Genomic DNA, 11569 nt, shown 5'->3' with positions numbered 1-11569 from the left:
GCTGAGGAAGATTGGCCCTGGGCTAACATGCATGCCCATCTTCCTCTACTTTCTATGGGACACCACCACAGCATGGCTTGACAAGCGGTGCATCGGTCTGCACCCGGGATCCAAACCTGCGAACCAAGGGCTGCCACAGCAAAGCACGCGAACTTAACTGCTACGCCACCAGGCTGGCCCCCCAGTAAGTATTTTATAAACCCTTAAGATCCAGAACCAAAAGTAACTTCTCAGGAAAAAACACCAAAACTTGATCTTATTGGGTAAGAAGTTTTATTTAGCTCTCTTATAGAGTACACAAAATAAATACTTGGATAAGTCAAATCTAAAAGAGTATAATTTTCCCATAGGAAAGCACAAGGAGAAGACAAAAATATTGTGAGTTTCAAGAACTTCTGAATGAAGGAAAAAGTTCTCCACAAAAATCCAGCTGTATGCAATTCCAAAATTCATTTTATGAACCCCATCAAGACTCTACCAGTCCAGATATATTCAACAAATCAAGATCTCCAACTTGGTACACATACACTTCTAGGACTGGTATGGAGGTCACAAACTTAGAAAGTTCTACAGGATTTTGGCTTACAATGTCCCAGTTTACTCTTAGTGAAGAGGCAAAGGCAGATGTATATTATTATGGCTTCATCATTCTTTTTCTTTTTGTATTAGTATGTCTTGCTTTATATTTTCTCTGAAGAAATCAAATAATTTCTTTGATAATTTTTAAAGTTTCCAGTTCTTCACAGAAATGTTACATTCTTATTTCAGGGTTTCCTTCCAGACATTTTCAAGGTAATTGGCTTATAAAAAGAGAGAATATTTTAACAAAGAAAGTTTATGGACATTCTAAAAAGTAAAATTGCTTTATACTAGTTATGGTGTCATGATACAGTTTGGAAAATATTTTGCTCAAGTTTCAGATCACCTAGGGAATCTAGAAAAGTGGTTAACCTTTTTTTGATCAAAAGAGCAATTTGAAAATTAAAATGTTATTAATAGGGACAATTTATCTTATAGAACCTTTTCTTCTTTTAAAAAAATACATAGGATAACAGAGGTCTCAAAGTTTTAGATATCTATATAGTATATCAGCTCATCTATCTTCTAAAACACATTACTAACAGCTAGGCATATTTTATGAAATGTGATTAATAGTTTGCTTACCTTACTACAATATGGACATTCACCAAATATGATGTTAAAACTCTGTCTACTAGTCAGTAGTCCTCTCAACCACTGAAAATTTTAAAAAGATGATAAAGAAAACGAGCAATGTCAGCATGATTACAAATTACGGACACTCCAAATATCATTCCCTTTCTTTTTGAATGCATTATATTGTTATTCCAGAAGATTTACCTTCTTAATTTTCTTCTGCAAGAGTAAGGGGAACATCTCCTGAGCCAATACCAGACTACTGTAAACCAACAGGGATTTCAAGGTCTATACCACTGGTTTATAACCAAATTATGGGCCCCTTTAAGAATTTGATGAAAATTATGCACCTTCTCTACCCCTAAAACAGACATACACAAAAATAATGCATACAAATCCATGGGGTTCACAGACCCTATCTAAATCCATTAATCATAAATTAAGACCTCCTGCTGTAAAAGATACCATAGGCTCTTGAAAATTTAAGTCCTAATTCTGCTCTTAATCACCAATAGTGGGCGAATTCTCAATCCATTAATTACAGGATGAGGAAGTCCATTTTTAAAAATTAAATGACTATTCATTATTACAAAAGAAAATACACATTCCCTAAGAGTGTCTCTATAATTAGACATAGTATTTTATTTTATATTACCTAAGTTCTCCATTGTTAAAATGCAAATAGCACCAACTGCTATCTCTAATCACAAAAATCAGGAGGTGATATTAAGGAAGACTTTGAAAATGGAAAGTACCATACTACTGCAAGGTGTTTTATATACAGATGCACAGTTAATCATATGTCAGCTGTGCCCTAAGATGAATGCTTTAGAGAGCAAATGACTACAGACAGGAATGAAAGCAGACTTCACATGTAATAAATAAACAGTAAACAAAACGTCACTGACTGAGAGTGCTATGAGATATTCAGATTATAAAATGTGTTCTTCTCAATATCAAAAGTAGGATTATTAGATTTATTCTATATTTAAATCTAGCCTGAAAAGTAACAGGTATCCATAGTGCTAGTTCCCTTTTATTGCCACCACCACTCCCACTTGAATGAGTCTACAGTTTGTGCTGTGGTTACATGAGATGTTTACTGAAATGTACCAATTTAATTTCTTATGCATCAATAAGCAGTCCATAAATATATTCTGGACACCTTTTCCCCCTTGGATACTTGAGGACATTTCTTCACTCACTAGTAACCATGATGAAGAAATGAAGCATCTGGAATGAACTGGCAATGGAACTAATGGCAAAAGAGGAGATCACTATTGACTAAACAGATTTTAGATTCTGTATATTTCAAATATACATACTTTCTATGTTGTGTTAGCTGAAAAAAGTCTTGCTGATGTTATTTTTATTTTACTTTTACCTCATATAAGCATATTTGATGGAAAGGCTGTCCACACTGGGAATTATCACACACTTGATCAGGAATGGCACCATCAAGTTGATAGGCATAACAAATTCCACAATCCATAGAAAAATCCTTCAAAAGAAAAGAAATATTTAATAAGCAAATGTGTTTAAAACACACAAAGTGAGATAAGAAAGAATGAATGATATGGCACAGACAATATTAAATTTGATTATATAATAAAAAGTATATTTCTTTTGTTATAAAGGTAACTTCATCGCCGTGCAGCATACCTATTCATTTTATTGTGCTCTGCTTTATTGTGCTTCACAGATAATGCATTTTTTACAAATTGAAGGTTTCTGGCAACCCTGTGTTGAGCAGGTCTATCAGCACCATTTTTCCAACAGCATTTGCTTACTTTGTGTCTCTGTGTCACATTTTGGTAATTCTCATGATATTTCAAACGTTATTATTATATTTGTTATTGTGATCTGTGAACAGTGATCTTTGATATTACTATTGTGATTGTTTTGGTGCACCACAAACCAGGCCCATATGAGATGGCGAACGTAATCAATAAATGTTGTGTGTGTTCTGACTGCTCTATCAACCAGTCATTCCCCCATCTCTCTCCCTCTCCTCGGGCCTCCCTATTCCCTGAGATACAACAATATTGAAATTTGGCCAATTAATAACCCTACAGTGGCCTCTAAGTGTTCAAGTGAAAAGAAGAGTCGTATGTCTCTCACTTTAAATCTAAAGCTAGAAATAATTAAGCTTAGTGAAGGCATGTCAAAAGCTGAAATGGGCTGAAAGCTAGGCCTCTTTTACCAAACAGGTAGCCAAGTTGTGAATGCAAGGGAAAAGTTCTTAAAGGAAATTAAAAGTGCTACTCCATGAACACAAATGATAAGAAAGCAAAACAGCCTTATTGCTGATATGGAGAAAGTTTTAGATCAAACCAGCTACATTCCTTTAAGCCAAAGCATAATCCCAAGTGAGGCCCTAACCCTCTTCAATTCTACAAAGGCTGAGAGAGGTGAAGAAGCTGCAGAAGAAAAATTTGAAGCTAGCGAAGGTTGGTTCATGAGGTTTAAGGAAAGAAGCCATCTCCAAAATGTAAAAGTGCAAAGGGAAGCAGCAAGTACTGCTGTAGAAGCTGCGGCAAGTTATCCAGAAGATCTAGCTAAGATAAGTAATGAAGCTGGCTACACTAAACAGATTTTCAATGGAGACAAAACAGCCTTCTATTGGAAGAAGATGCCATCCAGGACTTCCACAGCTACAGAGAAGACGTCAATGCCCGGCGTCAAAGGACAGGCTGACTCTTGTTATGGGCTAATGCAGCTGGTAACTTTAAGTTGAAGCCAATGCTCATTTACCATTCTGAAAATCCTAGGGCCCTTAAGAATGATGCTAAATCTACTCTGCCTGTGCTCTGTAATTGGAACAACAAAGCCTGGATGACAGCATATCTGTTTACAACATGCTTTAATGAATATTTTAAGCCCACTGTTGAGACCTACTGCTCAGAAAAAAGATTCCTTTCAAAATATTACTGTTCACTGACAATGCTTCTGGTCACCCAAGAACTCTGATGGAGATGCAAAACAAGATTAATGTTTTCATGCCTGCTAACACAACATCCATTGTGCAGCCTCTGGATCAAGGAATAATTTTGACTTTCAAGTCTTATTATTTAAGAAATACATTTTATAAGGCTATAGCTGCCAGAGATAGTGATTCCTCTGATGGATCTGGGCCAAGTAAATTTTGAAAACCTTCTGGAAAGGATTCACCATTCTAGATGCCATGGAGAACATTCGTGATTCATGAGAAGAGGTCAAAATCAACATTAACAGGAGTTTGGAAGAAGTTGATTCCAACCGTCATGGATTACTGAGGAGTTCAAGACTTCAGTGGAGGAAGTAACTACAGATGTGGTGGAAATAGCAAGAGAACTAGAATTAGAAGTGGAGCCTACAGATGTGACTGCATTTCTGCAATCTCATGGTAAAACTTTAACAGATGAGGAGTTGCTTCTAATGGCTGAGCAAAGAAAGTGGTTTCTTGAGATGGAATCTATTCCTGGTGAAGACGCTGTGAAGATTGTTGAAATGACAACAAAAGATTTAGAATATGACATAAACTTGATAAAGCGGAGGCAAAGTTTGAGAGGACTGACTCAAATTTTGAAAGAAGTTCTACTGTGGGTAAAAAGGTATCAAATAGCATCACATGCTACAGAGAAATCATTTGTGAAAGGAAGAGTCAATCGATGTAGCAAACTTCATTGTTGTCTTATTTTAAGCAATTGCCACAACCACCTCAATCTTCAGCAACCACTACCCTGATCAGTCAGCAGCCATCAACATTAAGGCAAGACCCTCCACCAGCAAAAAGATTACAGCTCACTGACGACTCAGGTGATGGTTAGAATTTAATTAAAGTATGCACATTGTTTTTTTAGACATAATGCTATTGCACACTTAATAGACTAAGTAGTTTAAACATAACTTTTATATGCACTGGGAAACCAAAAAATTCGTGTGACTCGCTTTATTGCAATATTTGCTTTATTGCGGTTGTCTGGAACCAAACCTGCAATATCACTGAAGTATGCCTATATTATAGAAAATAGTCACATAACTATTTAACACCTTAGAAAAGCTATTTGTAACACAGTGCTTCCTTTTTCATCCAATGAATAATATACAAAAATGTACTAAAAAACAGATTCTATTTTTGGCTCACAAGATGTTTGGGTTTAAGTAATTTTCCCATTATTGTATAATATAATGCCACCGTAGTAGGTAAACATAGAAACAGACATTAACTAGTGATTACTAAACTTCAAAATTCTGTCACTAAAGAAAAAGAAAAAAATATCCCCACCACTTTAGTTGTATACAATCTTAGCAGATTTGTCAAAAATCAATTCCAAGTTTATTATTTTTCCAAGGTAGTGGTGTCTATTCAATTTTCAAAAACTGTACTGCCATCCTTCATAAACACTTATATCAAGCTAATTAGAACTTTATTTCAGTCATCCATAAGCAGATAGTATAGAAAATCCAAACATCTCATTAGTTACCTTGGACTTTTTCTCCTATTTTTAATAATAGATATCTGTCATTAATCACTTTACTACTAGGAAGACCATGAGAAAAGTACACTTAAAACCATCAATAAAAGGTTAACAAGTTCTTTGATGCAACTGTGGCTTGCAGTTCAGAAGTCTGTTATAATATTCTTCCAATTCCCTCCCTTTCAGCCTCATTTTCCTCTGGTGCCTAAAAGAAGAACATTTAACTTTCATTATGCAACACTGTTTGGAATATCAAAGCACTGATAAAACTTACAGATTTTTCCAGGATAGCACGAGCTGGAAAATCAATTTCTAAAACATCTTTCAAATTTTGTAAGAGACTATTTTCTGGATCCCTGAAAGCATGAAAAAAAAATGTTATTAAATTTGTAAAATCATAGAAAAGTGACAATTATATTGCAAAGATACCTACCACAAATGTATGTTTCTGCTCAGCTTAATTCCCAGGGGTTTTACCACTTCAGATATTTAAAAAAAAAAAAAAAGTTTAATAATTTAGGGTTTGCTGCTCTCATTTTGTAAAGCCACATTTAGCATAGAATTTTTTTTTTATTGAGATATAGTTGACATACAACATTGTATTAGTTTTAAGTGTACAACATAATTATTTGGTATATGTATATACTGCGAAACGATTACCACAAGGTTAGTTAACTTCCATCACTACACAGTTACAAATTTTTTTTCTTGTGACAAGAACTTTCAAGATCTACTCTCTTAGCAACTTTCAAATATACAATAATTGTTAACTGTACAATTTGTTTCTTAATGACTTGACTGGAAAATCTAAATCATATGTATTATGTTAAAAACACAACAGTACATAGTTCAGAATGATGAGACATTTTCATTTAAAATAATTACCATTAATATATTAATATTTTAGACTAATATTTTAAAAGTCGTAGACAAGGATTTTATGATCCTGTTAAAAACATTTAAATCTGAGATCTCATACCATGGTCAGCTCCAAGAAAGCAGCACTCAGGAAGCATAGTAGGATGCATAGGGTCTACCTCTATATTTATTGAAGCATTATTCCCTAGAATAAAGTTTTTAGAAGTAGAACAGTTCATCAAACAAACAAAAAATAAGAGTTATCTGTGTGGGTACTTATTTCATTGTATACCCAAGAAAAGATTAACCAAATGTTTTATAAATAGTTTCCTACAAAGGGAAATATATCACTATATTATAGTTTAAAAGAAGTAAATTTGGAAATTATGATCATGACTAAAGATTTTGGGATTCCAAGTTTCAACAAACAGAGCCAATACATAAGTTAATATAATTTAGATTGGAATTCTGGTCAGAGTTCTATTAAAATTTAAATAAAAATTTTCTACGGAGTGATAAAGATCTTTAATATAAAAAATTCAATCACATGTTTAAGAAATAATGATCTAAATTACTTTTCATAACTTTCTTGAAAAGTAATAGAACTATGGTCAAGCAAAAAAGACCAGAAATACACTAAATAGTAAAAATAAATATGTTTAAGATTTGAATTTTATAAAAACATTTCTGAATTCTTTTGCTCCATGTGAAGCTTTCCCCTATAACTTAACAAAGGATTCAATTCATATTAAATTGGAAACTGTTCATTTAATAACAAAAACAACAACTAACCTAGTTTGCAGAATCTAAGAAAAAGCTATTTCTACTTGGCATTAAAATGCTTTTATAAATTTTAGCTGTACAAGAGTATAGTACAAATTTCAGAAATTTTACTGCTGTAGTTTGAAGGTACATAGTGTAATTGTTTAAGGTCAATTTAGATATCATTTTTATGGTAAAAAATACCTTGATAAATTCTAGACACTATAGAATAAGCCTTTGGCTAAGGTTGGCAACAATATAAATACAATTATTATAGATCTGGCAAAAAGAGGTAATCAAGTAATATAAAAAATGACTACAAGTCATTCAATGAGGAAAACAAAAATACAAGAAGTTAACTTATAATCTCAGTTGTTAATGCATTATTTACCATGAACACAAATTCCATATTAGCCTTTAGCAATGTCATTTACTAATGGCTCCAGAAAGTACTTTCGCTTAACAACAATGGCTATATTAAACTAATCTTTCAATCAATTTGCTGAAAACTTTGTCCTAAAAAGGCAAATCAATGCCTGAAGGGAAAAAAAGGAGCTAAAGGGTCAATATAGAGAGAGTGAATAAAAACCAGGTTGTTTATGCTGACCATGAGAAATATAATAAAAGATATATTTAATCATCACCTGATAAAAATAATTATTTTAGTGGGGCCATGACGATAATAAATTACTACACTTATTTGAAGAAATTATTTTCATTCTTAATATTTACTTCACAAACATATCATAATTTAGTTAATTATTTCAAATTAAATACTGTTAGACTTCTTCAAACTGGGTAAGTAACAATACTATTTGCAGAACTGCTGCACAATTATACTTTCCTCTTCTCGTAATAACATGTCACTTCTTTTCCCCCAGGTAAGCTATTATGCCTGGGTAGAAACCATAAAAATTGCTCACTAATCTGGATATGATGCACATCAGAATTTCAAAATATCCGTTGGAATATATGCCTTTTAACAATATAGCTATTTTAGGCTAGGAAAAAAAGGAGGAAAGATATAAAGAGGTATGTTATAAGCATCTAACTACAGTATTTAGTGTGAACTCAGAGTTTAAAACATCTAAAATCTTGAGAGAGGTTGAATTCTAAAACTGACTTCATGTATTGCTTGCTCATAATGAAAATACATAAAACAATCATTCTGTAGTAAAGAGAATATGGTAATATTGCAAGGATGATATTATGGTTATATCACATCTTATTCATTAATTTCATATATTTATAGTAAAGAAAGTACTGAAAATACATGCAATTATTATTTTGTGCTTTCTGTTTACTCTTCAGTGGATGCATGGCTCACTTCAGGTTCTGTTATCCTCCTCTGTACTTTTGTCAGAAAATGTTCCCAGATTTGCTCATACTAATCTTGTCTAGTTTCACAGATGAAGAATTCATTATTTCTCACATAGCCTTTTTTCCCTAAGTAATGTAAATTTTGAAAAACCTGCTCCACTATTTCTGTGCTAATTAAAAGTTAATTAAACACTATCTCTGAATGTTACTTCCATTGGATCATCACCTTTTATAATGAAACACCTCAGCACTTGCCCTTTTCACCTGAAATATTTACATTTAAATATATGGTAATAAAAGAAATCATAGTTCATCCCAAAAAGTTCTAATAATTGACTTCATACAAAAAAAGTCTCATCTAAGAGTCCAATGTCATCTTTAGATTCATTCTCCTCGGTAATATAAAATACAACAAACATCTAAAAAAAAACCTGAATAATCCTTTTTCCCTACCTAATGCAATTCTTCGTGATGTCGCACTCCTTGTGGGTTTTTCTGGCTCAAGTACCCAAGTCTTTTCATCAATTTCATCCATAACATCCCAGAATGCCTTCAGTGATTCTAATGCTGCCAAAAATTGACTATGAATGCTTATTAAGGAGCTCTGTGAAAAGACAGATAAAAGCTGAATAAGTTATATGACACTCTATCAATAGCAGATAATCTTGCACTTAAAATACAACTCAATTTAGAAATTTTAAGCTCTTTCATTTCTGTTAAAACTAGACCCTAGGAAACAACAGTCAACTCTCCCAGCTTCACATCTCTTCACCTCCATTTGCATTAAGAGAATTGCTTTTTGATTGTCACGGGACCATGCACCTTATCAAGAAAGAAAGACTTTTTAAAAGCCATATTTTTATTATGATGCATTTTGTACTATACATATGGACTAGTAATTACTAATACAAGAAAATATGTACACACAACTTTATGTACATAATATATATATTGGGCATAGTGTCTATACAATTTTAGATTGAAAATATTTCCATTTTTGCTGCAGTTACCAAGTTAAATGCAGTGCTATTTGTAATTTGATTAAATTACTTTTAAACATTAACTTTTGCAGACTTAATCAAGCAAAAGAGTATGAAGAGATTCTACACATTTTTTAAGAATTCAAAAAGAAATAACAAACAAGATTTCTTTTGATGTTACACTTTAAGCCAATCTCTGAATTCAGTATTTCAGACATTAATCCTTTATGCAAATTAACTTAAATACATTTTCACTAAATGATAAGAACTAAAACCATCACTGATTTTAAAATTCAATTTATATTTACTTTCAGTCAAGAGTTTCTCATAAAATAATGTGATATGTTTAAAAGATACAACTATTCACTAAATATTTTTATATAAAAAGCAATCAAAACTAAAAGCTTTAAAAAGAATTAATTTGTTTCAAATAAGCAAAACATAAGTCACTGAAAATACTACAAATGTATTCATCCAAAATAATTCATAAAAGCCAACAATGCAAAAATATGATACATTCTGAGTAAGATGAAGAGAAAGTACTCACTTTCTTAAACATGTATTCTGTACTTATGTAAGGAAAGGAAAACCCATTTCATTTCATCACTTCTGTCAGGGTTTACACTTAGATGAATTCATAGCTCAGTTTCGCAAAGCTAGCTTCAACTCTTCTAACCTTCTATACATAGAAACAAGTATAAGAGGGGCCAGCCCCGTGGCTTAGCAGTTAAGTGCGTGCACTCCGCTACTGGCGGCCCGGGTTTGGATCCCGGGCGCGCACTGACACATCGCTTCTCCGGCCATGCTGAGGCCGCATCCCACATACAGCAACCAGCAGTACATGCAACTGTGACATACAACTACCTACTGGGGCTTTGGGGGAAAAAAAAGGAGGAGGATTGACAATAGATGTTAGCTCAGAGCCGGTCTTCCTCAGCAAAAAGAGGAGGATTAGCATGGATGTTAGCTCAGGGCTGATCTTCCTCACAAAAAAAAAAAAAAAAGAAACAAGTATAAGAGTAGAAAGTAGAGCTTAACGTCTGAAAATAACCTTTTAGGACACTGAAGGTACAATATCTGTTCTCTTCTGGTATACCGTAGTTATCTACAAGTTTAGATGCCGGAATCCAGAAATCAAAAAACTAAACTCCCAAGTTTTTTTGTTTTATTTTTACTATGGGCTACACTTTATTTCATCTTGCACTAAATGCACCACCATTCCTTAGATACCCAAGTAAGAAACCGGTTGTGATCTTTGTAGATTTTGTTTTACACCTAATAAATTCAATAACTTAAGACCTGATTCTGTTTTCAACATATTTCTTCATAACTTTACCCTAGCAGTATTATTATTATTAAAATAATCCCCTAGTTCTTGTCTTCACATCCAGACTTGTCATCTTTGACTTTGTGAGAGATCAAAATTAGTCACCCTGAAATATATCTCTTTACCTTGATTATTTTCTCTGATGGACATTTGACCTCCCCCACTAACTGCCTAAAGGAATTTAACTCTGGGTATGGACAGATTGGCAGGGTCCTCCCTAAGCCCATTCTTATCAAAGTTCTTTTTACCAAACATTTACGTTTGTAAAGGTATCTCCCTCTGTAAAGAGGCAGGGGGATGACCTTATCTCTGGAAAAGGAAGAAGAGGACTTAAATCTACAAACTCTTGATTACTATAATTTCTGTCCCTCTGGCCAGATTCTCTAGGTGGCCCTGCAAAGAACTGTCTGACAAACATTTACATTTCCCTCTCCATCTAAATTGTCTTTTTCCCCTCTGAAATCCCAAACCCCCCACCCCCAATATCCTCCTTTGTCTTTAGCTGAAGGTAGTATTTAAAGCTAAAGACAATCTCTGCCATTTTGTTGAGAAACTCAGTTTCCCTGGTTTCTCCCATGTATACATGTTATTAAACTTGCTATTATTTTCTCCTGCTAACCAGTGTTTTCATTATTTGGCCAGCCATAAGAACCTTAAGCGAAAGGGCGGAGGGGGATTCTCCCTCTTTCCCAACAACTTCAACTACC

At 33.5% G+C, this 11569-nt stretch overlaps 2 protein-coding genes across 10 annotated transcripts in view; one reads left to right on the top strand and one right to left on the bottom strand.

Moving 5' to 3' along the window:
* Positions 1-3125, top strand: part of VRK2 (VRK serine/threonine kinase 2) — a 110443-nt gene extending 107318 nt beyond the window's left edge. For 4 of the 5 annotated variants that reach the window (XM_014791487.2, XM_087436717.1, XM_087436719.1 and 1 more), the window contains exon 13: positions 351-3125. In XM_014791487.2, the coding sequence (XP_014646973.1) occupies positions 351-695 (345 nt within the window). In that variant the 3' untranslated portion in view covers positions 696-3125. Of the gene's footprint in view, positions 1-71; positions 185-350 lie in introns of all 5 variants that reach the window. The other variant, XM_087436721.1, reaches the window with a different exon arrangement.
* FANCL (FA complementation group L) overlaps positions 1-11569 on the bottom strand; it is a 101418-nt gene that overhangs the window by 14593 nt on the left and 75256 nt on the right. For 3 of the 5 annotated variants that reach the window (XM_087436722.1, XM_087436725.1, XM_087436724.1), the window contains 6 exons: positions 9009-9159; positions 6595-6678; positions 6049-6094; positions 5890-5971; positions 2540-2656; positions 1007-1236 (listed from right to left, as the gene is read on the bottom strand). In XM_087436722.1, coding sequence (XP_087292848.1) covers positions 1105-1236; positions 2540-2656; positions 5890-5971; positions 6049-6094; positions 6595-6678; positions 9009-9159 — 612 coding nt within the window. In that variant the 3' untranslated portion in view covers positions 1007-1104. Of the gene's footprint in view, positions 1-254; positions 801-1006; positions 1237-2539; positions 2657-5889; positions 5972-6048; positions 6095-6594; positions 6679-9008; positions 9160-11569 lie in introns of those variants that run through there. The other 2 variants (XM_004435663.3, XM_087436723.1) reach the window with 2 other exon arrangements.

This window comes from Ceratotherium simum, chromosome 11 (genome assembly GCF_057802395.1).
Source record: "Ceratotherium simum simum isolate JZ-2026a chromosome 11, ASM5780239v1, whole genome shotgun sequence".
Classification (NCBI taxonomy): domain Eukaryota; kingdom Metazoa; phylum Chordata; class Mammalia; order Perissodactyla; family Rhinocerotidae; genus Ceratotherium; species Ceratotherium simum.
Note: the sequence above shows the minus strand (reverse complement) of the source record. Positions and strands in the feature narration are given on the sequence as shown.